The following is a 12,829-nucleotide window of genomic DNA, read 5'->3' on the forward strand; positions in this document are numbered from 1 at the left end:
AGGGGGTTGTTCAAATTTGCACTTTCTGGAAATGATAGAAATGCCAAAAAGCAGGACAAACAAACAAAAACAAGATTTAATAGTGCAATAATTGGAATAATACAATTTATAGGAAAATCTAGGTCTATGCTTCCACAAATGATACATTGTATATTCCTGTGGCTGTCTATCATGCTGTTTTGGGGTACATTTTCAGTGTGCTGGTCTCTTCCTTCAATACATGCACTTTGTACCCACAGTATTCCACCCACAAATCAATCCAGAATTTGAGTATTAGCTCCTGACTGGAGATCACCATTCAGGTAATGCCCCCAAATCATTCTGGCAGTGTAGATTGTACCCATAAATAGAGTAGCCGTGGCTCAGTCTCTTCTTATATATTCTATGGCTCACAGGTTTTAGCTGCTGTAGGTTCTTTTATATTCATTTCTGATTTTTTTTTTTTTTGGCTGCGGACAAATACTATGCCAGGTTAGAAACTCAGTTAGATAATTCAAACAGAAGTCTGACCTGATTCTGTCTTAATTTGCTATGTTTTGTTAGCATTGAGCCATTTGTAATTTAGCTACATGTACAGAGGGAAGTTGATGATGAGCAAGTTTAAACAATATGGAGAGCATGGTATGCACTCACGTGAAAATCCTATACATCCCTTCACATGTGCTGCACAGGAGTCATTGTTCCCAGCTTTGCTGGGGTTTCATTTCTCTAGCCGTGGCACACATTTTCTCAGTCCAGGCATTTGGGAAACTGGTGTTTCATGTTACACTTCCTGTATTTTCTTAGAGAATGAAGGTGAGATTGGACTTGGTTCTGATTCTATTTACATCAGTGTAAATCAGGAGTGGCTATTGGATTGACATTGTTCTGAATAACAATGAATCAGGCTTATGTGAGCCATGTTGACCACTACTAAATATTACAACTGTCCTTTATATTCCAAGCTTCAGAGAGAGAGAAGGAGGCACTCACTACCTGTAGCCTTCTCAATTTGTCATTATTCTCCCCTATTCATCACAATTAAAATTTATTTATTTCTTGTTTACAACTGGGATTTAGATTGCTTGGCCTAGAATTAGATGGGTCTAGATGGTACCATCTGCTGAATGTTCAACTGCTATTAAGAGTCTTAGGGTTTTTTTAATCTTTTTGTTTAAATGTATTCAGCTGAGAGAGGAAAGGAAAGTAAAAATGGTGTCCAGCATTATTCATTTTCACATTTTGGCAACCAAAGAAATCTTGGCATAGATACAGGCCTCATAGATAGTGCCTGAGTATAGAAGTGTTACAACAGCTTTGAAGCTTGCCATAAGTTACTGTTTTATTAGCAGATATGCATGGACCCACCAGCCATAATGAAAATGTTTGAAAATCACATTTTGGTGGCCTTTGTCACTATATGGTGAAAAAGACAGTTCTTTCTAGATGCACCAGCAAGAAGACATCCCATTGTAACAATATTTTTGCCTGCTGGTTCTCACATTCAGGAAGGTTATCACTCCATTAGTTCTGCCTGTATCTCCTCTTTGGTTTTATCATGTACTGTTCTGCAGATTGTCACTATGTCCCTGGAAGCTCCAAATTTCATTCCTTTTGATTATTGTTTAAAAATAAGTTGGAAAATTTAAAAAGGACTACAATTGAAAAGAAGAAAACACCACAAAGGATGTTGCATCCAGATGAGCATGCATACGTGGTTTGCAGTGCCTCAAAATTAAGGTACCACAAACCACACATGGCACACATGCAACTGTGCACAATGCTGCAAATTTGATACCGGGAACTCCTGGTACAAAAAAAAAAAGGCTGCAAGAAAAAAGTGGCTCAGTGCATGCTCCAGAAGCGTGCACCAGAGCAACTGGAGGCTGAGTCCCCTAGGGAGATGCTCCGGCTGCTGGCCAGAATGTTGTCATTGTTTTAGGTGTCCCCTGGACCCTCCAGCATGCTGGAAGCTAGGAGGAGTGGGGAAATGACAGTTTCTCAGAAGCAGAGCACCTTTATTAACCTCTGTTTTTCCCTCCCCAGGAGCAGGGTTGATCTGCATCAGCCCAGCTGCACCCTGGTGCTGTCTTTAGGATGGAGGTCTGTCTGGGGTTTGCTCAGCTCATGCTGGGGGTGGTGTGGGTAGATTGGAGTGCCCCTGAGGTGCCTCCAATCCACCTGCCCCCTCCCCCACCAGCACAGACTGGGCAAATCCCAGATGGAGATCCCTCACCTCCCTTCCGCACACCCTCCCCCTCCCCCCCCGGCCTTCCTGAAGACAGCACCAGAGCTGGGAGGGTAGAGGTAGGGCAAGGGGAGAGAGGATGTAGAAATGTAGCCTCTCCCCCGTGGATCAGCTTCAAAGCAGAGCTCAATCCCCCCTGACCAAACAGTGAATGACTGTTACATTGAGTGGTTCACTGTAACTCATAGCACTTCCCGTTAAGCACCATGAATTACAGTGGGGAGCTGCATGATTATCAGCGCCCTAAAAGTATAATATTTGGACCAAAGACAGTTGTGACAAATTCAGTTTTTAAAGCAAAGTGAAGAAGATCTTAAGGATGCATAAGTGGTTATGTGATTGGATTTTAGATTAAATGAATTTAAAAACTGTAGTCATAATCTAGACTGTTCTGAGTGTTTTTCAAAATCTAATTTGCATTGGTATGGTCAAATCCAAAACCATATCTAAACCTCTGTGGCTCCTGTTTTACAAGACCCTTTTTTGTGTGCACTTTTAACATGATGTGACCATATTGAGGGTTGTAGTTCAACAGATTGTTGAATCTTTTAACAATTTGTTCAGTAGAGGAGGAGGAGGAGGAGGAGGAGAAGGAGGGGGTTGAGGTAGCTATATATATCTACTACTGTTGTTCAGTACAATAATTGATTTTTCTAGTTTGGCAACCAGCGCTCATTTTCATTTATTTTTTAAGGTTCTCAACAGGTTGTTTTACCAGTTCCTTAAGAGGGACTTCCATTCTGACCTTCCACGTGGCCAGGGATTGGGGTAATAAAGAAGGCACCAGTGCTTCTCTATACATGGCCTCAGAGTGTGTCATGGGAGGCCCAAGAAGTATCATCTTCCAAAAGGATCAGAGCCTGCTGCATACCCTGTCCTTTCCAGTCTGGGGAGAGGTTTCTGGCATTATAATTCAAAGTGCTACAGTGCTCTTTCTCAAATTTGTCTCTGTGTATATGCTGCTGACATGTTTCTAGTGCACCAGAAACCGTAGGACTTCACTTGACTCCAGAGTGCTAGCATTACGATCATGTTCTGTAACTCTCATTTGATTTGCTAGAGAAGATCTTGAAGGAATACCTGCCTGTTACAGTGGCTGTAGCACTACTGGTGACCAAGTTTATGCTTTTTATAATTTTCCCTTTTCAATTTATGTATTCTCTTAGTAAAAAAAATAACCTGTTCCAGACTGGTGAATTAGATAAATGAATTTAAGTCTTACTGAAAGTCAGTTATTTCTGCCATACTGTCATACTCTTGGTGTGCAAAGCAATTTACTGACAAGTGTACTATATGTCTCCAAAATACCAGTGGACATGAGTGAGGGAAAGCAGTTTGGGTTAGGTTGATAGCCTCTTTTTAATGGAAGAATGGCTGGCTGGGGAGGTTGTTTGGTGAACTTAAGTTGAATTTAAGAGATTTTTTGAGAGGAGGTATGTGGAAATTTCCCTGAGATAGTCTCTTAACTGAAAAACAATTACAGCAGTAATTACATTACCAAGGTTCTGATCAAAGAAGGGTACTAACAACTTCCAACATGGCCACCCAGAATCAGTCTGAGGGCATCACAAAGGGATTGCTGACTGTGGTATGAGGCATTTCCTCCCAAGGTGCTTGAATACGCTGCTGCTTCCAGTACTTTTTCAGTGAATCTGTAAGCTTTGTATTTAGAGATGGATTAGGACTTGGTTTAATGTTTTTTCCATATTGTCCCTTCTTCATTTTAATTTATGCATGCCACTAGTTTTCTACTTATCTGACGGTTAGGGCTACTAGTACCAAGTACCTACAGGGTGCATCTACATGAAATGCCTTGCTGTACAGTAGCATAGTTTACTGTGTGGTAAGCATGTGTTTCTACATGCACATACACTTACCACGCAGTAGACTTCGCTATTTGTGAGTAAATTTGCTACCTGCAAGTACAAGTAGCAGATTTACTCCCAAGTACTTACTGGGCAGTAACACACATGAAGGCACACACCAGGAGCAGATTTGCTCCTGATCAGCCCTACCACTAGAAGGCCAGCCTGAGCACAGGCACAGGGCTGGACCATGTCTATGGCAGCCCCAGCGACAGGCTGTTTAAAAGCCTGCAGGCATTTTGAACCCTGGGGCACAACAGCAGGGAGCTTGGGGGGACTTTTGGTCTCTGCTGCCCCTACACATGCTGTGGGCTATCTGTGCCAGCCTGCTTCCAGCCCAGTGCCGCTTCCTGGCACTGCAGTGTTGTGTGGCTTCCAGGCCCTTGCTGCTGCAGGCTTCTGAAAGGCCTGCCAGCACCTGGGCCCAGCTGCAGCCAGGTCCTGGCTACAGGGGCCAGTGCCATCTGCCTGAAGCCAACCCCCAGAAGCCTGCTCAAACTCTGCAGGTGATGCAGGGCATCACCTTGCCACACAACTCCTAGTCCTGTGCCATGCCACTGTGCTGGGCACTACAGGCAGCTTCCCAGGTCCGGCAGCACTGGGACAGCTGTGCAGAGGCCCGGAGAGCTGGCACAGGAGCCCCAGTTGCCTTGTTGCTAATGCCATATGCCACTACCTGGGGCCCCAACTGGTAACAGGAGGAGACTGGTGACCTTGTGGCACTGTGGGGTGAGGCAGAGGTGAAGTAGACACATTTATGAGGAGCTGTGAGGCCAGATGCAGGAGCAAAGGCACAACCACTCAGCATGGCAGTGCTGCAGAAAGATCAAGGCCATGCAGGCACGGTGTGTTGCCATCACCAACCATCAGTATATGACCTTTATGCAACAAGTGGACACCATCCCTACAGCCCAGGACCCAGCCCAGGACCCAGCCACAGCTGTACTGTGTACAGCAGCATGGGGAGCCTGCCTGAGTCCTTGCTCCATCCTGGCACCTGCAGTGATATGTCACCAGGGAAACGCCCCCCAGGGCACCAGCAACCTATCCTGCCCCCAGCATTCAACAGGAAGCTCAGGGAGCCTGGACCAGTGCCTGCTCTGACAGATCTGCAGCCTCAGCCCCAGCCACATGGCACAGCTGTTCATGCCACTGCAAGCTGCCAGTAGCACCATCTCCACCCCAGGGCCATGCCCTGCCACCTGATGTGTCTGCCAGGAGCTGTACACCATCACCACCAGTAAGGACCAACTGGAGCTGCTGGTCAAGCCAGCCCTGCCACATGGTAAGCCCCATGCTGGGGGGAAGTCCCCCATTGCCCCGGCCCCTGCCGCCAGCCCCGGCCCTGATCCCCATCTCTGGCAGGCCTGGCTATGCTCCTCTGGCCCCCAGGTTCCACCCACACAGCATGCAGGGAGGCAGGAGAAAATGCAAAACTTTGAGCAGCCAGTGCCCCCAGAGCTAGGCAGGCATGGGTCTTGTACACTGAGGAATGCATCAATGCCAGTGGCGATGTCCTCCTCATCTATGGGGAGCCGGGACATGTAGCACAGCCAGAGGTAGCCTTTTGGGTGGCAATGGAGGTTGCAGGGCAGCCCAGGATTGCTCCTTGCAATATCAAAACTCAGGGTCCCATGCCAGGTGCTCAAGTTTGCCTGGGGCACCATAGTAATCATCATCATCATCGCTTAGTGAGTCAGGCACCCCTCAGTCCATGCAAACATTTCCTCGCACAGTGCCTGGGATGCACAGCAGAGGTACACTCAGGGTGCAGTGGCATGATTGGGGGGGCTGGCCCCAGAGCACCTTCCGTGAGAGGTCCCTTGTGAGGAGGGTGGGGGTGCCGGCACCTACTCATCCCAGTCATCTGGGAGCTCCAGGCCCCCTGATCCTGGCACTGTGGGCTTGGTGGCAGCACAGGAGATCGGTGGGACTGCAGGAGAAGGGTGGACAATGGGGTCTATAGCTGTGGCAGCAAGTACTGCCAGAAGCCTGGCCTGTCCCAACCTGGGAATGGGGTGGGGGAGGCAGGCTACTTGTGGCCAGCCCCCACCAGCCCCTGGGGAGCAAGTGGAGATGGGGGGCTTGAGTGGCGGCTGCCTGGGCCTGGACCTGCCCGGTTGACTTACCATGGTGGCACCCAGGCATGACCAACTCCCAATCAGGCCAGGCAGTGCATGACCCCCCAGGTACAGAAATGTTGCAAACTCTCACAAATAGTTTCTTTCTTAGGGCTCTGTAGGCCCTGCGGCTGCATGTGGGGGAGAGGCCACAGTTGACAGCTGGGATGCAGCCTCAGGGGCACCACCAACCACAGCCAGAGCCCTGGGGGTGAGTCAGATCCACAGGAGGAGGACCCAGGATTGGACCCTCCTCCTGGACTGACTGGTGATGGCTGTGGAGGACTGGTGGGTGGCTATGCAGATGTGGCGGATGTAGCACAGCAAGACAGGTGACAGGCAGAGGATATGGACAGGATCATGAGGATCATGAGGATACACAGGACTGGTGCAAGGAATTATGGGACTGGACAAACCTGGAGTTCAGGGCACAGCTCCTGACACAAGCACATGGAGGCCCTACAGGAGCAGGACACAGTCATAACCAAGGCAGTGTAGGCCACACAAGAGGATCGCTGGATGCTGGACACTATCCTGGCCCTGGTGATTGCCTTCATGTTGCCCTAGCCCCACTTTCCACCTGGAAGCCACCCATTGCCTGGCAGCAGTCTCCCTCAAGGGTCTGGGTGGAGGTCCAGCACTGCCTTCCTGACCCAGGAGCCCTGCCCTAGGTTCCCCACCACCTAGCCCCACCCCACCACCTAGCCCCAGCCTCACAGCTAATCCTGACTTCACATGGGCAGAGCTGCCTGCAGCAGGGCCAGGACCACAAGCTGGTACCAGAGCTGGCTGCCAGAGGGGGCCTACCTGTTCTGGGGGATCAGTGGCTGCCACCACCACTGGGTGAGCCTCCTGCTCACCAGACTTGCCATAGCATGCACACCTATAGGGGGAACAGTCAGAGGCCAGGATGCTGGCTGCCTGTTACTAGGCTCTGCTCCCTAGGTAACCCAACTCCATGGCCACCCACCCCAGGATGGCGCACACACAAACTGCATTGCAAATAATTTGCATGGAAAAGAAGGTGTTTTATTGGTGGGTTGTGTGAGTGGCAGAGGGGCTCTGTTGTTGGGGAGGGAGGAGGGATAGCCTCTGTAGTAAGGGGGGTCTGTTTGTTGTGAGAGCAATAAAGTGTTTTTCTGAGAATTGTCTGCAGTGAGCGTGGTGCTGGGTGTGGTCAGTGTGTGTGTCGGGGGGGAAGTCCGTGAGTAGCTATCCAAACAGGCTACAGTGAGGAGTGCAGGAGAAGGTGTTTGACTAGTGCCTCTTGCACCCAGTACCCTAGCCCGCACTAGTGGGTGTGCAGCTTGGCTGGGGCCTCTGCGGTGGTGGGGGAGCCCACCACTGTTGCTGCCCCTGCATCTGTTGCTTCCACTGCCAGGTGTCCTCTGCCTGCTGTGCCTCCTCTGCCTGGGCCTGCACTCAGGCCTCCTCCTACTGGATTTTGCAGATGTTATGCAGCATGAAGCCTGCAATGATGACCTGGGGGATGTTATCCTTGGCAAACTCAAGGTGAGAGGTGAGGGTGCACCAATGTCCCTTGAGACGGCCAAAGGTGAACTCCACCAGGGCAGGAATCTGGTCAAGGCACCTGTTGCAGTGGGCTTGGCGGGGGTCCGACTGGCTGGTGGAGGGCCACATGTGCCAGGGGAGGTGTGGGTAGGTGGGGTCCCCAAAGAGGAGGGGTGGGACCACCATGGCACCCAGCTAGAGGTCCAGCACCCCAATGCTAAGTGCATGCTCTGCCCCAGGACTGACATGGCAGAGTTCCAGAAAATATGGGCATCGTGGGCACTGCTCACCTAGCCAGCGCTCACATTGGTGAAGGCACCGTGTTGGTCCCTGGTGGCCTAGAGCACAATGCAGTGACAGCCCCTCTGGCTGTAGTGGGGGAAGTGGACATTGGGTGGGCAGATGATGGAGGTCCCATTGAGGGCCCCAGTGAACTGGGGATACCCAGGACATGGAATCCCACTACCACTTCTAGGGGGTCATGCATGCAGAGCACGGTGTGCCCCAGCATGTCCTGGAGGGCTTCACACACCTCCAGGACAGCCTCCACAGCAGTGGCCTTGCCCATGCCAAAGAGGTGGCCCAGGTAGTGGAGGCTGGTGGGTGTAAACAGCTTCAGTAGGGTGATGGCCAGCCAGGTGTCCACAGGGAGGGGCTGCTGCATGATTGTATTCTGCCACTCCAGGTGCAAGCAGAGCTGCTCCTGGAGGCCCAGGAAGGTGGCCCCAAGTCAAGCAGAATGCCTCCACTGCTTACCATCCCGGGTCTACTCTGGATGATGTGCAGCCACCAGTTCTGGCTGGCCCAGTGGGCCCAGAGGTGGGAGGGCTGGAGGCTCTGGTAGTGGTATCTTGGAGCCCATTGTTGGTATCCCTGCCAGGGTCCAGCCAGCAGGGTGTGGTCCAGGCAGGAGCTGCATGGAGGTGGCCCTGGGACAGCACAGTAGGCCTGGGTAAGTGGTCGCTGCATATGGGGGAGTCAGCATGGCCCAGATAGCCATGGACCAGCCAGCAGCTGGTGTGGCAGGTCAGTAGAGTCAGTGCGGCAGCCAGCAGGAGCCCAGGGCACTGGGCATCACTGCCAGAGGCAGAGGCTGGAACAGCTATGACGTGGGGAGCCAGAGGCTGTAGTATGAGAGCTGCTGGGTGCTGCCCCTGTGGTCTGCACACTGCTTCTGGCTAGAAACACAGCTGGCCAAGGAGCAGGGAGTGGGCCTGCCTTTTAAAGATGACCTGTAGCCCTAGGCAGCTGTGGCTGGAGCCTTCAATTCCCTCTGGTGGTGGCAGGGGCCTGTTGCAGGGCCCCAAGAAGCAGGAGCTGTTTGTTGCTAGGAGCAGCAAAACTACTCCCATGTCTCTGCATGTGCAGGCGCTCACCTGGGAGTGTTTACTCACACGTAGTTTACTCGCAAGTAAACTGGTCCCACATCAAATGCATGTGTAGACTCACCCACAGAGAATGTACTCTTGGATATATTTGTTTCTAAGGAAAGAATGAGCATTTGAGGGCATCATACTAAAGATTCTGGGAAGTGGACAGTGTTCAACAACTGAGGCATGAGGCATCCATCATTTTCTCAGAGTGAGCCCCTAAAGCCAATTCCTGTTCTCATTGAAGCCAATAGTAAAACTCCTACTGAATTTAACAATCTAGAATCTGGTGTTTGGCCTAAACATAAGCAGGGTTAAGGGCTGATTTAGAAAACTGAAGCAAAATGTTTACTGTTATCCACGTCAATGAGCCATGGAAGGTCATTACAGTTCCAGTCCTCTATGTCCTTTTTCGGTTATACACTATACAACCCAATTCCCCTAATTTTGTTACATAATCTAAAATTATGCCCCCCCCCCCCCTGAACACAAATAGAATCACATGCTGCAGCATTATAAAGCAGGATGCTCAGAAGGAGTGGGAATGGAGCTAGGGATAAATTCTACTACATATATGTATTTTTTAAAACCCCACAATATTTGGAGTCAGTCTTAAAATCAGTACTTGTCAAGCCCTGCAAGTGCAAGGCCAGAATTCCAGACCAAGCTTGCATCTCATCCCTTGTAATCAAACAGTTGTTCTCATTGAGAGGACAGCGGGTTATGTGTTGAAAAGTGGCTAAGCTAAGCAGTGTTTAAGGAGATAATGCAAATGCTTTGCTCCCATTATAGTTAGAGGCTGGGTTTCTTTAATAGGTAAAAATGATTTCTATTGGTGAAAGTACATGTATCAAGCCAGCTGGATTTTTTAAATCTGTTTTTGGAGGTGGGAGGTGGATTCCACTGACACTCATCTGCTACATAATTCTAATGGAGGTAGTTTGGGTCATGTCCTGTTCTGCATGCTCACGTGAGTAACCCCACTAGACTGTGCATAACTGAGCAGCTTAGGCCTTTGGTCTGTGGGCACTTGTGGTCACTGCCAAATTTCAGATGCCCTTTTCATCTTTTTTTATAGTAAACAAATCTAGCCTTCCTGAAAAAAGCCTTAAAGATTCGACACAGGAATAAATTAATTTCTTAAACTTAAAAGATGTATTTAATGCACTTACAGCAATTGACTTTATTGTATAAGTAAAACCAGATTTGCATAAATTAATATAACATTTGCATTGGGGAATCATGATAATTACTCTAATTTTAGGAAATAAACTAGTAGGGCTTCTATTTGCTCTGTCTGCTAAACTTACACATCTACACTTCAACTAAGGTGGCTTCTTGAGTACCAAAGTTCTAATATATATTTAAGAGATGACTGAATTTTGCAAGTTACTGTATTTTGTAGAAGGCTTTTTCCAGAATTTCTCAAGTCAAAAAAGCGAAATAAAAGTCAACTTTTTATTTTCCCCATAAATTGGATACGAAAAGAGTTTTATTTTTGGCTAGTTTGGGATATTAGCAAGGTGAACATGCATAATTAATTAAAATAGGATTTTTATAAAAAAACAACTTTTGTACTATTCTGTAATATTTAAATTTATGTTGATTTTTTTCCCAAGTTTACATGTGGTAATTAATTTTGTCTTACTGACAGATGATTCTCAATGACTGATTTTCAAGAGAAAATCCAGACAGGTATTTTAACACTTTGTTTTCATTTTGGAAGCCTTGTATTCATGGATCTGGTTAACATTATGGGGCATTTCTCTAGGCTCTGTTGTCAATGGAAGTTTAGCATTATTTAAATAACTGACTGCATTTCCATATGCTTAACTTTATAAAAATCCTTTTCAGGGTGGGAAGTGGGGGGAGAGTGTAAACAGATGAGATGCCACGTTCCAATGCAGAAACATACATACACCATATATGCAATCCAATTCCTCCCCTTTCTTAGGGGCTGGCTTTAAATATAACAGATAAAAATATAACAGAATAGGAACATCAGCCAGCACTTCTCTTTCCTCCAAGTGTGCCTGCCTAGTTTTCCCTGCAGGCCCTTTTCTGTTTCACCCCCTCTATTTCCTGGTTGAAGATAACAAGATGCACCTGCCACTATGACTCATCAGTCATTTAGACTGAATCTTCATATAGGGCACAAGCACCTGACATCAGGATGATATAGCAAAGGAGCCCTGTCTTCCTGTGCTATTCACTATGCTATTACAAGGGGCTGACAGCGGGCAAAATTAGGCAAAACTTAAAGACACTTTGCGTCCTGCTACCAGGACATTTCTTTTAAAAGATAACTCTGTAAATGGCCTTAGAGTAAAGAAATTGGAAACGGATAAAATGTAGTTAATTACAAATAGTATACAAATTATGCTATTTTCTTTACAGTTTCCAATATGATTGTTTGTCATTCCCCAATTAGCTATTGAAACATTTAGTGGGGAATGCCACAACAGTAATGAACAGTGTACGTAACATACTTATTAAGTTCTTGTTATGCTGCTTGAGTGCTGTGAACTTATCTTTGTCTCTCTCTTTTTATCCCTAGCTATTGATCCATGTCTTAGTCTTACAATCTATATATTTCTAGTATTTATTACGCTGAACTTGTAGAGGGTGACATTGTAGTTAAAGGTCTGCTGGAGTTTCCACTACAAAAGCACAGGTTTTAGGGATTTGTAATTCAGCCATTTGAAAATACATAACACTTGGAAATAACTCTCTTTTCAAAACATCTATCAGCCTTATTATCATTAATTGGAATTGTATATTTACCTGTCTTAAGTATCCAATTTGGATACAGTATTTGAATATAATGATTGACTAAGACCTGTGGTTGTGCTAAATCAGTTGGAAATATTTTGCCACTTTTAGTCCTTTTTTGGCAATGTAATTGAAAATAAAACAAGTGTTGTTGCATAGTTAGAATGGACCCTAGATTTCTAGACTTAAAGGCCTTTATATCTCTATATTGGCTGCTTGCCCTGCCTTCCCAGCCTCATCAATAATGCAAGCCTTGATTGCTTGCTTCTGTGTCTCTCCCAACTCTTTCTGCACCTTTGTTTACAGTGCCTGGTACAAAAGCTTCCTCTCCTTGAAATCTTTCCTCAAGACCTACTTAATGGTCAGTTTTGGCTAAATTGTGGGGCTTGGGATAATTTGTTCGGGTATGTATTTGGGGTTGCAGCACTTGACACAGTAGGAACTAATCCTGATTGGGATCTCTGGGTGTTATTTTGCTGTTAATTTCAAACAGTAATAAAATAATAACGTAAATGCAGATGACTGTGGTATTCTACGTAGTGCAGTGTCTCAGTCCTATTTATTTCTATGATAGTTTGTGAAATAAGATTTTCAGATTAATAATTATATCAACTTCATACAAGTTTCATAAGACCCACCATAAATGCCATAACACTACAGAAAAGTATCTTGCTAAGGCAGTGGGTCTCAATTTTTTTAGATTCAGGGCACCCCTCGTTAGACTCAAGGCATACCTCAGAAAATGCCAACTCTCAGTTTTCATTCATTTTTTTAACTACAGAAAAATAATAGAGCAATTCTTCTGTTGCAGATAACTCAGACAATAACATGTCAGGAATGTTTTTGATGCTGTGGATTCCTATTTGAAATCTATGGGTATGCCTTGTCAATCATGTTTGTATACATAACAGTGCTATAGTGTGGCACTGCGCATGATCCTTGAAAGGATCTTGCACCACTCCA

The 12,829-nt window shown here is 47.0% G+C and overlaps 1 protein-coding gene across 4 annotated transcripts in view; it reads left to right on the forward strand.

Annotated features, from left to right (window-relative positions):
• ZNF536 (zinc finger protein 536) overlaps nucleotides 1–12,829 on the forward strand; it is a 333,084-nt gene that overhangs the window by 234,969 nt on the left and 85,286 nt on the right. Inside the window, exon 7 of one of the 4 annotated variants that reach the window (XM_019535814.1) lies at nucleotides 10,749–10,789. The exons of the other annotated variants lie outside the window; for them this stretch is intronic. Coding sequence (XP_019391359.1) covers nucleotides 10,749–10,762 — 14 coding nt within the window. The 3' untranslated portion in view covers nucleotides 10,763–10,789. The remainder of the gene's footprint in view (nucleotides 1–10,748; nucleotides 10,790–12,829) is intronic. 4 annotated transcript variants of the gene reach the window in all.

This window comes from Crocodylus porosus, unplaced genomic scaffold (assembly GCF_001723895.1).
Source record: "Crocodylus porosus isolate Cpor-Errol unplaced genomic scaffold, CroPor_comp1, whole genome shotgun sequence".
In the NCBI taxonomy this organism is placed as follows: domain Eukaryota; kingdom Metazoa; phylum Chordata; order Crocodylia; family Crocodylidae; genus Crocodylus; species Crocodylus porosus.